The following is a 17,322-nucleotide window of genomic DNA, read 5'->3' on the forward strand; positions in this document are numbered from 1 at the left end:
AGACTTTGAATGTTGAGTTGTATGTATATATCACAGCTATAAAAACTTGGAGCTTTATGCCATATTCACTGAGCACTTGTTATGTGGTACTATTAGATGAAACATTTTATCTTATTTAATTGTAACAATTATCTTGTATCTTTTTATATTAGGAATGGAGAAATATATTCAGGCTGTAAACACCTGTTCTTATTTTAGTGCTATTGTTTATTATCTCTTTCCAAAGAATAAAACTTTATTGTTGACTAGACTGTCTTGCTAGTTTATCATGGTAGCTAAAGAATTAGAAAATTTATTGGAAGTTTTGTACATAAGTTAGTCTTGATTTATCTGTCATTACTAAATCTATTGAAGCTAGTTCAAGGGTTGGAGTGAAATCTAGGACCATAAAAGGATTATAAAAGTTTTTAAACATTTATTATCTCATATGAAAAGTGATAATGCTATTCTCTAATGACCATATTTTCCTGAATTTATTAATGAATCTTTTTTTTTTTCTTTTTCTTTTTGGTCTTTTTCCTTTTTATCGGTACCGGGGATCAAACTCACGACTGCTTGCTTGAAAGGCAGGCACTTATGCCTCTGAGCTAAATCCCCAGCCCCTTAATGAATCTTTTTAACCACAAAGATACTTTGTTCATCTTTTGTCTAGGAATTATATTGAGGATACAAAATATTACACATGATCTGAAGAAGTTCATTGTTTTATTAAATAATTATTGTTAGTGACTAAGCACAAGAGATAGAAGGTAAATTCCTCTAATTTATTTTTTTAAATGTGGAAAATGTAAGATACACTTTATAAGATGCATCTTTTCACTGTGTGCTACAGGTCAAGTTTCACTAATTGAAAAAAATCACTAACAAGAGATACACACTTCCGTGCATACAATAAAGTCAGAGGTAGATGAATGAATCTGTCAGTTTAGATCCTTCAAGGGTTGGTAGGAGAGATTTCATGAAAGCCTGTAAGAAAGAAGCTATGTAAGGATATGCAACAGGAAGGAAGAGAGAATTCCCAAAGGAAAAACCCCAAGAGTTGATCCTTGAACAATGAAGAGAAATTAGGTATGTGGAAACTCTGGAGGAGGATGGAAATTGGAGCAGGATTGATTTGCCAGATACCACTTCTCTGATCTTGAATATGCGCAAGCTGAGAATTCTCAGAGGATTTATTATTGCCACAGACAGGGGACATATCTAATATGTCTGCATTCTTTCTTACAACTCTTTATAAATTAAAAGAAAAGCAATCTTACCTGTGATGCTGGGACCACCCTACAATAACACAATGGAAAATCCTGCCACCTTCTTCCTTGTGGGAATTCCAGGTTTGCAGTCTTTACATCTTTGGATGGCTGTCTCACTGTCTGTCATGTACACGATGGCCTTGCTGGGAAACACCCTCCTCATGACTGTAATCTGCATGGATTCCACTCTCCACGAGCCTATGTATTGCTTCCTGTGTATTCTGGCTGCTGTGGACATTGTTATGGCTTCTTCTGTGGTACCCAAGATGCTGAGCATCTTTTGCGTAGGAGATGGCTCCATCAACTTCTATGCATGCTTTGCTCAAATGTATTTTGTCCATTCAGCCACGGCTGTAGAGACAGGGCTGCTGCTGGCCATGGCTTTTGATCGCTATGTAGCCATCTGCAAACCACTACATTACAAGAGAATTCTCACACCTAAAGTGATGCAGATAATGAGTGTGACTATTGCTTTCAGGGCTGTCATATTCATGTCTCCATTGAGTTGGATGTTGAGTCATTTACCGTTCTGTAGCTCCAATGTAGTTCCCCATTCTTACTGTGAGCACATGGCTGTGGCCAAATTGGCATGTGGTGCTCCCATGCCCAGCAGTCTCTACTACAGTTTAATTGGTTCCTCCATTATTGTGGGCTCTGACGTAGTCTTCATTGCTGCTTCCTATATCTTGATTCTCAGGGCAGTGTTCAATCTTTCCTCTAAGAATGCTCAGCAGAAGGCACTAGGCACATGTGGCTCTCATGTGTGTGTCATGGCCCTGTACTATTTTCCTGGGATGGCATCTATCTATGTAGCCTGGTTAGGGCAGGACACAGTGCCCTTGCACACTCAAGTGCTGTTAGCTGACTTGTACCTGATTCTTCCACCCACTTTAAACCCCATCATTTATGGCCTGAGAACTAAATACATACGAGAAAAAATATGGAGCTTGCTGACCCACTGTCTGTTTGACCTTTCCACTCAGGGTGTATGAGTGCAAAATCATGTCTACCTTGAGCTTTTCAGTCCACTACAAAAGAGCTTTAGGAACCTATGGTACTACATTGATTCATCTAGCACTACAAGCATTTTAAGATGAGGCTATACAGAGTATCTTTGTACAATTTTCTATGCTTAGCAAGAATGTAAATGAAATTCTGATTTTATTCCAATCATATTAGTATACGGATCAGAGTAAGTTTGGGCAGAAAATGCAGATTTGAAATTTTTCTTTCCTTAATTGCTGACCCATTCTCCCAGTGTAATACCCTACACATCCTTTTGCTAAGAAAGTAACAGTTTGACATTCTTCCCTCAAAATCTGCCTGATGTTTGGAAATTGTTCCTCTCTTCATGGGATTATTGAATGAAATTGTTAGTTATGTGATCCTGTCCTCTGACCGTTGATCAGTTCACTCAATTTGAGTCATGTTCTCATACCTGTACCAGAGTCTGCTCCAGCCAAAAATGAATTACAGTTAATTGAGGGGCTTAAACTTGAAATCAAAGATGGTGGTATTTTTCTAACATGCGAGCTTGGAGAGAGAAACCTGGAAAACAGCCAAAGAAGTCATTTATTAACATGGGATAAAAGAGTGTTTCTCTGGTTCCATAGTTCAAATTGATTTTTTGATGCTAATGTACATGCCTGATAGTAACTTCTATATTTACAGATTTTTAAAATTTTAGTTGGTTTTTTAAGGTAATTGGAATTGTTGTATCAGTGATCAGCTTTTTGTTCTTAAATATTATGGAAGATAATTCAGTATGTCTTTGATTTATGCATGCTTCTTTGTGCTTTCTAGACCTACTCTATGTTACTCATTTTTAAAGAAAGAAGAAAGGGGTCAAACATAATTTATGTCTTTCTTCTTGTAGGATTTCTCTCTGGATCTTTCAGAAATAGAAATTGATAGATAACAAAATAGTAAAAGAAATATAGAAACATCACTACTCTTTTAACATGTTTATGACCTTATATAGTTTTTGTGTTATTCTGTTTTATTTTATCCTTTCAGAAATTCTGAAACTGAATATTCAGTATATATTAGCAGCAAAATATCTCATGTAGGAGACACATATACTTGATTCAGGCACTGTTTAAAATCTTAATAAAATATGGTTTTCTAATAGTGTTAAAATTGAAAGTGCATCACTAGCACTGATCCTATGACTTTTTTTTGGGGTGGGGGTACCAGAGATCAAGCTCAGGACTTTGTGCTTGCCAGGTAATCACTTTGCCACTCAGCTAAATCCGTGGCTCTCTATGTTTTAATTTACACATCTGAGGTATTAGCTATCTCTATTACTTTTATAAGCTGATTTTGTTAGCAAATGACTTTCATCTAAAGATATGTTCAGTTAAGAGGCCTATTATACAACAATGTGATTACAGATAATAATGAGATAGTATATTCCTTTTTAAAAATTTTATTTAAAAAAGAGAAAAGTCAGAAAAGAAAAACAAAACGCCAAAGGCATAAACAACAACAGCAGATTCAAAACAATAACAATACAGATCTTCAAAACAGAATGAAAGAAATTTAACAATGGTTGTTATATTGCATATTGTTCATTTTTTCAAATAAAGAGAACATTAAAGAAAACAGAAAAAAGGGTAGAACACTATTGAATTAAAAAATTATCATCGTAGAATCACTAGTTGCTACATTTCTCATTGTCATCTTAAAAAATAGTTGCCAAAGTCAAAAAATCAAAGCATAAATCATGGCTAGACACTCAAACACTGATAGTACAAATCCTTTTATTCAATGTTCCAACAGAAATTCAGTAATAAGGTCATCTATCTTACACACCATACATACTATTATACTCCTTAGAGCATTTTCCTTCCCTTTCGCTTTCACAGTATCTATTATACTTTTTTGATCCCATTGTCAGTTTTTATTGTTTCTTACACTAGAGAGACAATGTGATATTTGCTCATGTGAGTCTTATTTATTTCACTAATGAGGATAGTTTCAAGTTGCCTCCATTTACCTATAAAAGCCTCAAGATCATCTTTTTTTTAGCTGAGTAGTATTCCATTGTATAAAAATACCACATTTTTTTTTTCATATACTCTGCAGTTGCTGGGCATTTTGGTTCTTTCCAAGATTTAGCTATCATAAATTGTGATGTTATGAACATGGGTGCATATAAATCTCTGTGACATGACCTTTCCAATTTTTCTGGGAAAATACCCAGGAAGGGAATAGCTGGATTGAATGAAACTTCCAATCTTAGTTTTTTGAGGTATCTCCATACTGATTTCCACAGTGGTTGCACCAGTCTGCACTCCTACCAACTGTGGAGCAGTGTTCCTTTCTCCTTGCATCCTCATCAACATTTGTTATCAGTTGTTTTCTTGATGGCAGTCATTCTTTCTGGGGTGAGATGAAATATCAACACTTTTAATTTGCATTTCTCAATGTATGGTGATGGTGAACATTTATTCATGTATTTATTTTCCATTTGTATATCTTCATCTGAGAACTGTGTGTTCATCTCTAATGCCCATTTTTGGAGAGGGTCTTTGAATTTGGGGGTCTTGATGTTTTTCAGTTCTTTATATGTTCTGGATATAAGTACTTTGTCTGAGGAATTGTTGACTAAAATTCTTTCCCATTCTATGGGTTTTCTTTTCACTTTGTTGGTGATTTCTTTTGAAGTGCAAAAAACTTTTTAGTAGTGAGATCCCAGTTGTTGATTCTTCCAAGTGTTTCCCATGTGGTTTGCATTTTGTTCATGAATTCTCTCCCTACCCCTAGTCTTTTTAGCTACTTTGTCTTCCAGTAGATTTAGTGTTTCTGTTTTCATATTAGGATCTTCGATCCATTTTGATTTTAGTTTAGTTGATAGGCATGGCTCTATTTTTAGTCTTTGGCATGTGCAATGTCAAATTTTTCCAACATCATTTACTAAAGAGGCTATCCTCCCTCCAGTGTACATGTTTAGCCCCTCTGTTAAATATACGGTGGCTGAGTGTCTTTGCAGTAGTGTTTGCATCTTCTAATCTGTTCCATTGATCCTCAGGTTTGTTTCTTTGCCAGTACCATGCTGATTTTATTACTGTGGCTTTGTAGTATAGTTTCAAGTCAAGAATTGAGATGCCTCCTGCCTTGCCTTTGTTGCCGAGAATCGCCTTTGCTATTGTAGGTTTCTTCTGTTTCCAAATGAATTTTAGAAACACTTTTTCTAGATCTGTAAGGTACGTTAATGGTATTTTGATTGAGATTACATTGAATATGTATAACAGCTTAGGGAGTATGGCCATTTTTACAATTTTGGTTCTTCCTAACCAAGAGCAAGGAATATCCTTCCATTTTTGAATATCCTTTTCAATCGCCTTTTAAAGAGGTATAATTTTCAGCATATAGATCTTTTATCTTCTTGGTTAGGTTGATTCCTAAGTATTTCATTTTTTTAGATGCTGTTGTAAAGAGCGATATTTTCATAATTTCCCTCATAGGGAGTTTTTTGTTTGTGTACAGGAATACTATTGATTTTTGAGCACTGACTTTGTATCCAGCTATACTGATGAATTTGTTTATTATCTCTAGTAGCCTTTTAATGGAGTTTTGGGGGTCTTCCATGTAGAGTATCATGTCATCTTCAAATAGTGATAATTTAATTTCTTCTTTTCTTTTTCTTATTCCTTTTATTTCTCCCTCTTTTCTGATTGCTCTGACTAATATTTCTAGAACTATATTCAATAGGGGTAAGGATAGTGGACACCCTTGTCTTGTTCCTGATTTTAGAGTGAAAACTCAGTTTTTGTTCATTTAGTATAATATTGGCTGTTGGACTGTCATAAATGGCCTTTATGAGATTGAGATACATACCATCTATTCGGAGTTTCTGTAGGGTTTTTATTATAAACAGGTGTTGGACTTTATCAAAAGCTTTTTCTGCATCTATTGAGATGATAATTTGATTTTTATTTTTGGCTCTGTTAATTTGGTACATTACATTTATTGATTTGCATATGTTGAATCATTCCTGCATTCCTGGAATAAATTCCACTGGTCATGGTGTATTATCTTCTTGATGAGAGATAGAATGTCTATTTGCCAGTATCTTATTGAGAATCTTTGCATCAATGTTCATTAGTGAGATTGGTCTGTACTTTTCCTTTTTGGTTGAGTCTTTCTCTGGTTTTGGTATCAGGGAAATACTTGCCTCCAAGAATTATTTAGGGAAGACTGCTTTTCTTTCAATTTCACTGAAGAGTTTAAGGAGTATTGGCATTAAATCTTTTCTAAATTTCTTATAGAATTCAGCCATAAATCCATCAGAACCTGGGCTTTTTTTTTTGTTGGTAAGTTTTTAATCACAATATTCTGTTTTTATGCTGTATGTCTGGGATCTTAATTATTATATGTCTGATATTGGGTTATTCAAGACTGTTATATCTTCTTGATTGAGTTTTGATATTTCATATGTTTGTAGAAATCTGTCCATTTCCTCTGTGTTTTCCACCCTATGTGAGTATTTTCAAAGTAGGTATGCATGATCTTTTGAATTTCTGTGGGATCTGTAGTCATTTTCCTCTTTTCAGTCTCATGGATTGCATGGATTTGAGTTTTTTCTTTCTTTTTCTTGATAAGGTTGACTAGAGGTTTATCAATTTGTTTATCCTCTCAAAAACCCAGCTCTTTGTTTCATTATTTTTTTGTATTTTTTTGTTTCAATTGCAATAATTTCTGCTCTAATCTTTACAATTTCCTCTCTTCTATGCACTTTGGGTTTAACTCGCTCTTCCTTTTCTAGCAGCTTGAGAGGTAGCATTAGGTTTTCCTCTTTTCAAAGTAATGTTCTTCATCATGGAAGTATCTTGTTTCTCCATTAAATTTGAATGATAGTTTTGTTGAGTACATCAGTCTGGGTTGAAAGTTGTTTTCTTTAGGGCTTGAAATACTTCACTCCAAGCTCATCTTAACCCGATGGATTGTGCTGAGAAATCTGCTGTGATTCCAATAGGCTTTCCTTGATAGGTGAGTTGTGTCTTTCCTCTAACAGCTTTAATATTCTATTTTTATGCTGTATGTCTATGTCTGTGTGTAGATCTATGTTGGTTATGAGTGTTTGGCATTCTATATGCTTCACTTATTTGTATGTCACATTCTTTCCCCATGTTTGGGAAATTTTCTTCTATTCCTTCTGTGAACAGCTTAGTTATTTCCTTTGCATTGTCTCCTGCATCCTCGCTGATGCATATTAGTCTTGTATTATTTCTCTTGGCATCATTTTGAAGTTGCTGGATTGTCATTTCATGCTGCTTTATTGTTTTTATAAATTCTATCTTTTCATCATCACTATCTGAGATCCTGTCCTTAAGGTCTGAAATTCTATCCTCAGGTTCATTTAAACAGTTTTGCCAGGTTTCAGTAGAATTTTTTGTTTCTTGGAACTCTCTTTGAATTTTTTTCATGGATTCTGCTTGTTTTCTACATTGTTCATTCAGTTTCAATCAATTTCCCATGCTCCTGTATTTTTTAATCTATTTCTTCCCTAGCTATGTTGAGCAAATCCTTTGCTAGGGTTGATATTTCTGTCTTTATGTAAGACACTACTTCTAATTTGATTTCCTTTATAGCCTCATGGATTTGTTTCTTTACTTCATTGCTATCTTTTCAGAGATCTGTGGTGTAGACTTTTAAAGTCTTCCATTTCAGTGTTGCCTTGGTTTTGCATTTTGGTTTTTCATTTTGTCATTTTCACCTTACAGTCCAATATCTGGTTATTAAACCCAATAGTCACAACTTTTGACAGTATACATCCCAGGATCCTACTGTGTGGTTGATGTCAGCCCGATTGTTGGGTACATATTGACCAGTACCTACCAGGATCCTCTGTCTGGGCCAGAGCCCACTGAGTCTCCTGTCAAACTAGCCCTGCCAGTCCACCGCAGTTCAAGGTTCTGGGAGGGAGAGTGCAAGCCAAATGTTCACAGCAGTGCTTGGACTAAGAGATGGGAAGGGAAGCTGAGGGCAAGGGGTTGACCAAGGTTGAGTGTGGTGATTCTATGGGTCAGCACACGGGAGGAGCATGCTGGGTCAACCGCACAGCTCAGCAGCCTGAACCAGGAAGGAGCATGGTGGTCATCCTCTGTGTTGTGGCAGTGAGAAAGTGCTGATGCGGGCAAGTCCAGCACAGCTGCCTGAGCCAGGGTGGAGCTCCACGTTTTTTCTTCCACGCAGTGGGACCCAGGCCTTGAGGCACTCAGGCATGCCCCAGCAGCATGAGCCAGTGTGGAGCTTGGTGGCCTCCTCAGCGTGGTGCCTTCCACACAGCAGCAGCAGTGGGGGTGCACCAAGGGGTGCCTGCAAGCCCAGTGGCTGATCGGGACGGAGCTTGTTGTTTTTCCTCCATGCAGAGGGGCAGCGGGCATTGGCCGGGTTGAAAACAGTCTGATTGAACTGGTCTCCTTGTGTGAACAAGCATCCTGATCCTCAGTCCTTCTTGCAGTAGATAGTATATTCCTAACAACAAAAGCAAAAACAGACGGAAAGAACTACATGAAACATAAGTAATTTTATGTAACAAAGGACACAGCAGAGTGAATTTGCAACCTACAGAATGAAAGAAAAGATACATGATCAGATATTTGATAAGGGTCTCTTCTCTAGTAAATAAAGAAGTCCTAAACTCAACAGATTTTGTATATTCCAGTGAAAAATGGGCAAAAGACTTGAATGGGAATTTCTGTAAAGATGACATAAGCTAACATGAAAAGATATTTTGCATTCCTAACCACTAGAGAAATGCAAACGAAAACTACAACGTAATACTATTTCTTATTCATTGAGATGTCAACATAAAAAAGAATAATAAATTTTGGCAAGGATGTGAAGAAATTGAAGCCTTTGTGTGCTGTTGTTAGGGATTTAAAAGATACAATGTAGCAGAGTATGGATATTTCTCAAGAAACTAAAAATGGGACTCCTATGTAATGCAGCAAATTCCCTTGTAGATATATACTTAAAGAATTAAAAACATTATCTCCAAGAAATTCTAGTTGGCACACCCTTATTTAAAATAGTACTCACTTACATGAGATATACAAAAAAGTGAAAAGCATTGTATTTGCTAGAATTTTAATCTAGAGTTCTTGTTTTATTAATTTTGTGTATGCTATTTCTATGTATATCACTGTGTCTATGAAATGTATATGTAATGAAGGTAGCTATTGCAGAATTTGAGACAATTAAATGAGATAAACATAAAAAGCATCTATTAGAATGACTGACTGATAGCAGGCTCTCACAAATTTAAATCAATCAATGCTTTTATTCCTATTTATAATAAATTTTATTCACTACTCTAACATTTAGGCATTCTCTGAGGACTTGAAGAAACAAAGACTGTTTAGTCACTGGGCAACCACCTCTGCCTGCAGTCTGAAAAGCCCCAGGGACACAGTGCAGAGAAAACCGAGCCTCTGGAGGAATTACAGCGTTTGGTTGCTGGGCCAAGGCCAAGTGAAGTCAGGCTGTCCAGGGAAAAGACAGGGTGATTGAGTATCTAATTGAAGAGGGCTCCCAGAGGGAGGGCTTTGAAGAGGCCAATACTCAGCATAATTCTGTATTGTTTTCTTTGAGTCCCTGTAGCTCCTCTTGATGGGTTCTGTATTTTTACTCCTCTTCTTTTGGGTGAAAAGAGCCTATCACAGAAATTGAACTGAGAAAACTATGTGGTGTGGGGATTGGGGATGACTCTGAGGAGTCTAAAGCCCAGAGTCATGTAAAAAAGAGGATTTTAAATCCTCAACACAACAATAAAAAGACTGGCAATGTCTGGAACATACTGCTTATACCGAGAGCTCCTTCTGAAAATAATGGGAGGATGGAGGAGATTGGAGAGGAAATGGAACAGATGATTATAGTTCAAATATGTAAGAAAGGTAAGTCCAACCTTGGGATGATTGGAAAACAGTTTTCAGGGACCAAGCAGAGTTGTGACAAAAGACTTAAGCAAAGGAACTGATTGGAAGTATGTTTGGTTGGATAAGGAGACACTCAGGTAGGGCGACATGAAGTGTTCTAAAATACAGCTCTATTTAAGTGAGTTGCATTACTTTTATTTTTTTAAACCTCTAAAACAATTTTAATTTGGATTATGAATTTCCCATGCTCTAAATACTATATAAAAGTTCTCTGATAGTCTGTGTTTGAATTATTGTTGTGAAGTGATTTGTTTGAGTAGGTTTTAGTGATTGAACATCAAGATCTCATTTCCATGTTTCTGGGTGAGGTCAAGAGTTGAAGCCACCTTTGGGCCTGGGACTGAAAGTGTGTTTTAGGAGTTTGGTGAGAGCTTCCTGAAAAGTGCCTCTCAACAGTCAGGAAGCAATTGTGTCTGCATGTTGGCCTGGGGAGGGGTTATGTGAGTGTATCTGTGCATTCAAAGTGTGAAATTTGTCATTCTGTGTACCTTAGGTTGCTGCATCTTTAGCAGATAGGTTATAGGCCAATCAAAAAATCAGTCCTAACATGAGGCACTGATACTAAATTGCATCAATGAATTGGTGACAGATCTTTGTTGGCAGATCTTTGTTCACTGTTCATCTCAGTTTGAAAGAAATAAAACTTCAAAAAAGAGACAGCTTGTCTACCCGAGTGCCTTTTGTCTGAAAAGATTTACAGTACACGCAAATCAAGAAGATCAAGAAGAAAAGTAAATAAAGGGAATGAAAAAGCACTCTGGGGGCTGGGGATTTAGCTTAGCGGCATAAGCGTCTGCCTTGCAAGCAGGCAGTTGTGAGTTCGATCCCTGGTACCGATAAAAATGAAAAAAGACAAAAAAAAAAAAAAAAAAAAAAAAAAAAAGAAAGAAAGAAAGAAAGAAAAAGCACTTTGAAGAGCATAAAAGTGATGTCAGGTGGCAATGCTGGGATTGGAGAGAGGAAGGTTGGGGCAGGGGGTAAGGTGAAGTTGCCCTCAGAAAAAGACTGGTTTATCCTGGGGCAACTAGGAGGAGAAGGTACTAGATCAGAGATGAGTGAATGGTAGACATTCTGGACCCTCTGCTCTTCTTCAGATCCTTGGACAGTGAACTGGTGGCTTCCAGAACAGGTATAGCAGCCTTAGGAATATGCAGACTTTTGTCACTCTAAGCCATCGTTTACTTTGAAAGCTTTCTCCTGTCTTCTCTTGATTCAGAAATGAAGATGCCTTACCTTGTGGGTTACATGCTGCAAGGATCTAACAGTCTAACATTGGACTTTTCTACTTTATTCAGTGTCAAATTGCACAGAATTTCTTGTTCTTATGATTTTGTTATTGTTGTTTTATTTGTTTCAATGAAGATGACAGCTTTTCATCAGGTTCTGGCAGCTGGATTTTTAAAATACTCTTGAAGACTGTCCTTAAATCTTCTGTGTGCACCTGGGTGTGGAGTTAATCAATGTCCAGCTCTCTAAGATGGAAATAAAAGGGACGATATGTGCTCTTAGGATGGAGAGTCAGGTGAATGTTTGTTTATACTTAGTTAATGATGAAAATGTCTACTGCAACAATTGGGATCTGGGAACAGAAATCTATCATTCAAGTTCTCAACTGTTTATTCAGTTAATCCAGGAGGATCTAGGATCCAAGTCCCTGAAGAGAAATTAAAAGATGGAAGATAGAGACAGTATCAGTGGATAATTTTATGGCAACTATTTACTCTGGAAATCCTTTATTGAGGGAAGACACAGGAAATGATATCTAAAATCAGGATATTTTAAAACTTTGACAATAAGAGGTCTTCATGAAAATAGCTTGGAAATGTAAGAGCTCTGGGATTTTGTATTAGGACTACTGCTAAGTCACTCTGTTATTTGTTGTCCAATTAGGATGATGCTTTGAGAAGTGTGAAGTATATTAAGGCCATAAGTGTCTGAGGAAGAAAATAATTGGAATTGACATGGTCTGTTTCACACATGGGATCTTGAGAGTCCAGTTCTGAGATCAAATTCCCTGTCCCTGACCCTAGGGATAGAATTGATGTGTCAGTAATAGGAAAAAAAGTTAAAGTACTAAATGGCCTATGTAATGGACAGATATCAAATAACTTCTCCATCCTTAATCTCATTTCAATTTTGTCAAGTATAATACAGAAGCACAGTTGTGAACCACTTTTAGAATTTGTTATTAGAGCTAAGTATATATAAGTATATATAAGACCGACCTTTTCACAGATGTGACACTGGAAAATAAAAAGTAAACAGGCAGAGTAAGAAGATGAAAGCTTTAAACTAAGAGCCTTAAACAGTAGGCTTATAAATAGTAGGCTTAAAATAGTGGCCATACAATGTACAGTAGACTGTTCACCACATTGGGACCCAAAGAGCTTTATAATATATTGCTGCTGAACGAGACATCGTCAGTGTTAAGTCACAGAAGGCCAATAGAAAACTAAGGCAGTACAATTCAGTTGGGGAATGAGCATGCATGTACATGCATGTATGTTTGTGTGTATGTGCTTGTAAGAGTTTGCATGTGTGTGTGTGATTACAAGTGTGTGTTAATGTATTAATTTGGGCTTACATATTTAAGTATGATATTTGGTACAATTTGGGCTCTAGGATGAAGCAGGTAAGACACTTTCCTTTTTAATTAGCTACACTGTATTGAGCACCTTTGTATAAGTAATCACTTTACATAGCTTATCATTTAAGTATCAAGAAAAATCCCTTTTAAGTAAGTACATTATTTCCATCCTTTTGATGAAGAAATTGAGAGTTTTTTGTTTACATAATTTGATCAAGAGAAAACGGCTACAAGGTGACAGAGTAGGGTTTTCATCTCTGTCATATGAATCTTTCAAGGTTTTTCTACCTCGATGAGGTAAGAAATCACATTTTGAGTGGGGCTCTAAAAGTATACAGAATTCTTACGTTCCATTATAAGTAAAACTGAAAGTTTCTAAAGCCAAGTGAAATCATTAAATAAAGAAGGGATTTTGTAAGGAGGATTTCCAGAGAGTGGTTGATTTATACACAATGCCCAACTCAAAATGAAATCAAAAGAAAAAAACAACAAAGTGATATCATGCAGTGTTGGTGGTTAATACTGATTTATCCTACCATGTCTTTTATCTATAGCACCATTTGAATCAGGTGAGTGTAGGGCAGGCTCAGTAATAAGCAGAAATTCCCAAGCTTTGAAGCTTAGTTCATGTATGTGCAGTCTTACAGCAAAGTAATGCCATATACTTTATAAAAAACTATCCAGCTCTATGTCTGAACTGTTATGCTTAGGTGGGTTCAACTCTTGGGAGCCACAGGGGCAAGACTCAGATTTGTATCTCAGATTCACTGCATAATTGCTATGTGATATTGGATAAATATTTCATTTCAGTTATGTCAACTATCATGTATAGATGACTTTCTACATTAAAAATACAGAGCTATAATCACATTATAAATACTATATTTTTCAAAATATACTGGTATATATCACATACTATGTTCAAACAAAAGTTCTACAAGATAAAGCATCTTTTTTCTAGAATATGTTGGTACTTTATCATGAATACAGGGTTAACCTTACTGAGGAATCATGAGAAAATATGATAGGAGTTAATCCATAATATAATCCCCAATTTTGTGTACTTAAATATTCATGGAATATAATTCAAGGTAACTAAAAGAAGGTAGAGATGATGAAAAGCCTCATTATTCATTATCTCAGATGGAAAGGGATAATGTTCTCTAGTTACCTCATTTTCTTGAACCTATTACTGAATATCATTAACCATAAAGATGTTTCCTGAAATTTTTTCTGTAGGTTGTAAACTGAGGACATGAACACTGACAAGCTTGACCTAAAAAATTTCATTATTTCAGTCAATATTTATTAAATTCAGTAACTAAACCTGGAACTGAAAGATAATTTCTTATCTCTGGTTGGTCATGAAGTTGTGGAAACTTTACTGTCATGACTACACATATCTTTACAAATGCACATGCATTCCACAGGTAAGGATCAGATACTTGGTATATGTCTGCACATAAAAATGACACACATTGAGAGCATAGAGTGCATTCACAGGTAGAATAATGGAATTCCCCATTTAAATATTTCATAGGCTAACTTAGGACATTTTACGAATCCAGAAGAAGAGTACCATTCTAACAAGAAATGGAAGCAAGAGTGAAGAGAATAGTTTTCGAAGGAGGCAACCCAAGAAATAATCTGGAACAATGAACAGAAATTAGTAAGACAAAGACTTGAAAAAGATGAAAAATGGAACGATATAGCTTTATCAGATGTTACTATTCTGTTCTTGAGAATATTTACAAGCTGAGAAAACCCTTAGGATTTACCAAAACCAAGGCAAAAATAAATATGAGAGATTTGTAATTTTTGTTTCATCATTTTATACCTTATAATAAGAAGAAAAGAATCATACACACAATGCTGGGGTCACCATACAACCACACAGTAGAAAATCCTGCCACCTTCTTCCTTGTGGGAATTCCGGGTTTGCAGTCTTCACATCTTTGGATGGCTTTCTCACTGACTGTCATGTACATCATCACCCTGCTAGGAAACACCCTCCTCGTGACTGTAATCTGCATGGATTCCACTCTCCATGAGCCTATGTATTGCTTCCTGTGCATTCTGGCTGCTGTGGACATTGTTATGGCTTCCTCCGTGGTACCCAAGATGCTGAAAATCTTTTGCTCAGGAAATGGCTCCATCAGCTTCAATGCTTGCTTTACTCAAATGTATTTTGTCCATTCAGCCACGGCTATAGAGACAGGGCTGCTGCTGGCCATGGCTTTTGATCGCTATGTAGCCATCTGCAAACCACTACATTACAAGAGAATTCTCACACCTAAAGTGGTGCTGATAATGAACATGACCATTGTGTTGGAAGGCATTATGGTTATGACTCCATTGAGTTGGATGTTGAGTCATTTACCATTCTGTGGCTCCAGTGTGGTTCCCCATTCTTACTGTGAGCACATGGCTGTGGCCAAGCTGGCATGTGCTGATCCCATGCCCAGCAATCTCTATAGTTTAATTTCTACCTCCATTATTGTAGGTCCTGATGTAACCTTCATCGCTGCTTCCTACATCTTGATTCTCAGGGCAGTGTTCAATCTTTCCTCAAAGAATGCTCAGAAGAAGGCATTAACCACATGTGGCTCTCATGTGGGTGTGATGGTTCTATTCTTTCTACCTGGAATGTCATCTCTCTATGTAGCCTGGTTAGGGCAGGACACTGTGCCCTTGCACACTCAAGTGCTGTTAGCTGACTTGTACCTGGTTATTCCACCCACTTTAAACCCCATCATTTATGGTATTAGGACTAAAGAAATTCGTAAGAAAATATGGAATTTGCCGATGGTCTTTTATCAAGTTTCATGACCACAAATCTGTAGAATTTTAGCTTTCCAGTCATCTACAATGATGGTGCAGAAATCTGTGGACTTTAAATTGATTTACTTGGCATTATAGAAGTTTAAGATGAAAGTGTACAGGATAAACATTTATAATTTTTTATTTCAAGCAAGAAATTAAGGGGAATGATTCTTGTATTCTAAGATTTTTTTATAATTTCAACTGGTATCTGAATAAGACATAATGTGTACAGAATGTAATTTGGTAGTTTTATTTCCTTAATTTTTGCCCCATGTTTTCAACACTAATATTGTACCAGGCCCTTTTCCTAGTAATCAACTCTTTGGAATCTTTGTTTGACCCTCCCCCTATCAATCCATCAACTGCCCAATTTTTAAAACTATTTTTCCTTTTAAAAATGTGTTTATATAGAAGCTGCGAGTCTCTAATTTGCTCTGTAACTGATGAATCCCTTCTTGAACATGTATTCACAAATAGACCATGTCATGGTTTATGTTTGTGTCCCCCAGGCCTCATGAGTTTGCATTGTTCATATGTGATGGTTCATTGTATAGTGCTTGGATTGATGGTGTCAGTGCTCCACCCACATAGGGGTGGAGCCAGGATGTGATGTAATGGCAGGAAGAAGGTGTGTCTTTCTCTTTGCTGGTTGGAGTTTGCTGTGGGCAGCCACCATGAACTGCAGCCCAGCCATGCCTGCCTGTCTTGGAGACAACTGAGTGTGGACTGAAACCTCCAAAAACTGTAAGAAATAAACCTTTCCTTTCCCAACTTTGGGCTTCAGATATTTTGTCTCAGCGACAAGCATAAAGTGACTAAGACAGACCACAATTACTACCCAGACACAATATATTTCATTTTGTCTCTGGAGATATTAATTTTTGATCAATGATGATGCATATTTTGTAACACACAGAGTTGGAAGAGAAATCTGGACCATAGTCATGAAAACATTTATTTAAATGGAATGATGAGAATATTTCTCTGATTCTCCAGTTTCAATTCACTTTGTAAGCTAAAATATTCCTGTTATTATGGTCTACAAAATAACCTTTTATATTTGAAATTTACCTCCTATTTTAAGCTAATTAGAGTCCATGTTCTAATTATAATTTTTATTTTAAGTGATAGAACCTAAGTCAATGTGAACTGTATTTTTTATGTCCTGCTCTTTGGTTCCTTATCTTATTCTGTCTAGCTTAATCTTAGACACAAGTGGGAGAAATGAAGTGTAACACAGATCCTTCTTGTTGGTACCATTCACAAATTTTCTGGGATATAAAGTTTAATAATGAATAATGAATAATGAATTAACATTTCAACATGCTTTTCCAGATTCACTGATCCATAATTCATTTTTCCTTCTATATCCATCCTTTTGAAAATATTTTTAATATTCCTTGTGTGGAGCTTGAACACTTACATGACACAGCTTGATTCCTTTCCTAATCTTTTTTTCCTCTCCTTTCTCGACCTTCCTTCATCTCCCAATCCCCTTCCCATCTAAAAAGACCCATGTACTCACTGTTCACCATCTGTCCTTTATTTTGCTTTTTATTCATGATTTGAATTTCTCATTGACATAAAATATGTGATAGTCAAGCAGTGTTTGATTTATTTAAATTAATATTACTCAAGGTGTACCTATTTTCCTACCAACAACTTGTTTATATTCTTGTTTTATTTTGTATTTTTATTTTGAAATGGATAAAACCAA

General features: G+C 36.3%; 2 protein-coding genes across 2 annotated transcripts; both read left to right on the forward strand.

Moving 5' to 3' along the window:
• The first annotated feature begins 1,264 nt into the window (after nucleotides 1-1,264).
• LOC100719567 (olfactory receptor 52I1-like) lies at nucleotides 1,265-2,242 on the forward strand. The gene has a single exon (XM_003463424.2). The coding sequence runs from the start codon at nucleotides 1,265-1,267 to the stop codon at nucleotides 2,240-2,242; it is 978 nt and encodes a 325-aa protein (XP_003463472.2).
• A 12,338-nt stretch (nucleotides 2,243-14,580) lies between these two features.
• LOC100720113 (olfactory receptor 52I2-like) lies at nucleotides 14,581-15,611 on the forward strand. Its single transcript, XM_003463426.2, has one exon. It carries the CDS (start codon nucleotides 14,652-14,654, stop codon nucleotides 15,609-15,611), a length of 960 nt encoding a protein of 319 aa, XP_003463474.1. The 5' UTR covers nucleotides 14,581-14,651.
• Nucleotides 15,612-17,322: the final 1,711 nt, after the last annotated feature.

The sequence above is a fragment of the Cavia porcellus genome, unplaced genomic scaffold (genome assembly GCF_034190915.1).
Source record: "Cavia porcellus strain 051 isolate PalLab524CR breed Dunkin Hartley unplaced genomic scaffold, mCavPor4.1 scaffold_9, whole genome shotgun sequence".
NCBI classification, from domain to species: domain Eukaryota; kingdom Metazoa; phylum Chordata; class Mammalia; order Rodentia; family Caviidae; genus Cavia; species Cavia porcellus.

What these genes read in the sequence shown, in the direction of transcription:
- LOC100719567 (XM_003463424.2), top strand. Translation starts at nt 1,265, where the DNA reads ATGCTGGGACCACCCTACAATAACACAATGGAAAATCCTGCCACCTTC.
- LOC100720113 (XM_003463426.2), top strand. Translation starts at nt 14,652, where the DNA reads ATGCTGGGGTCACCATACAACCACACAGTAGAAAATCCTGCCACCTTC.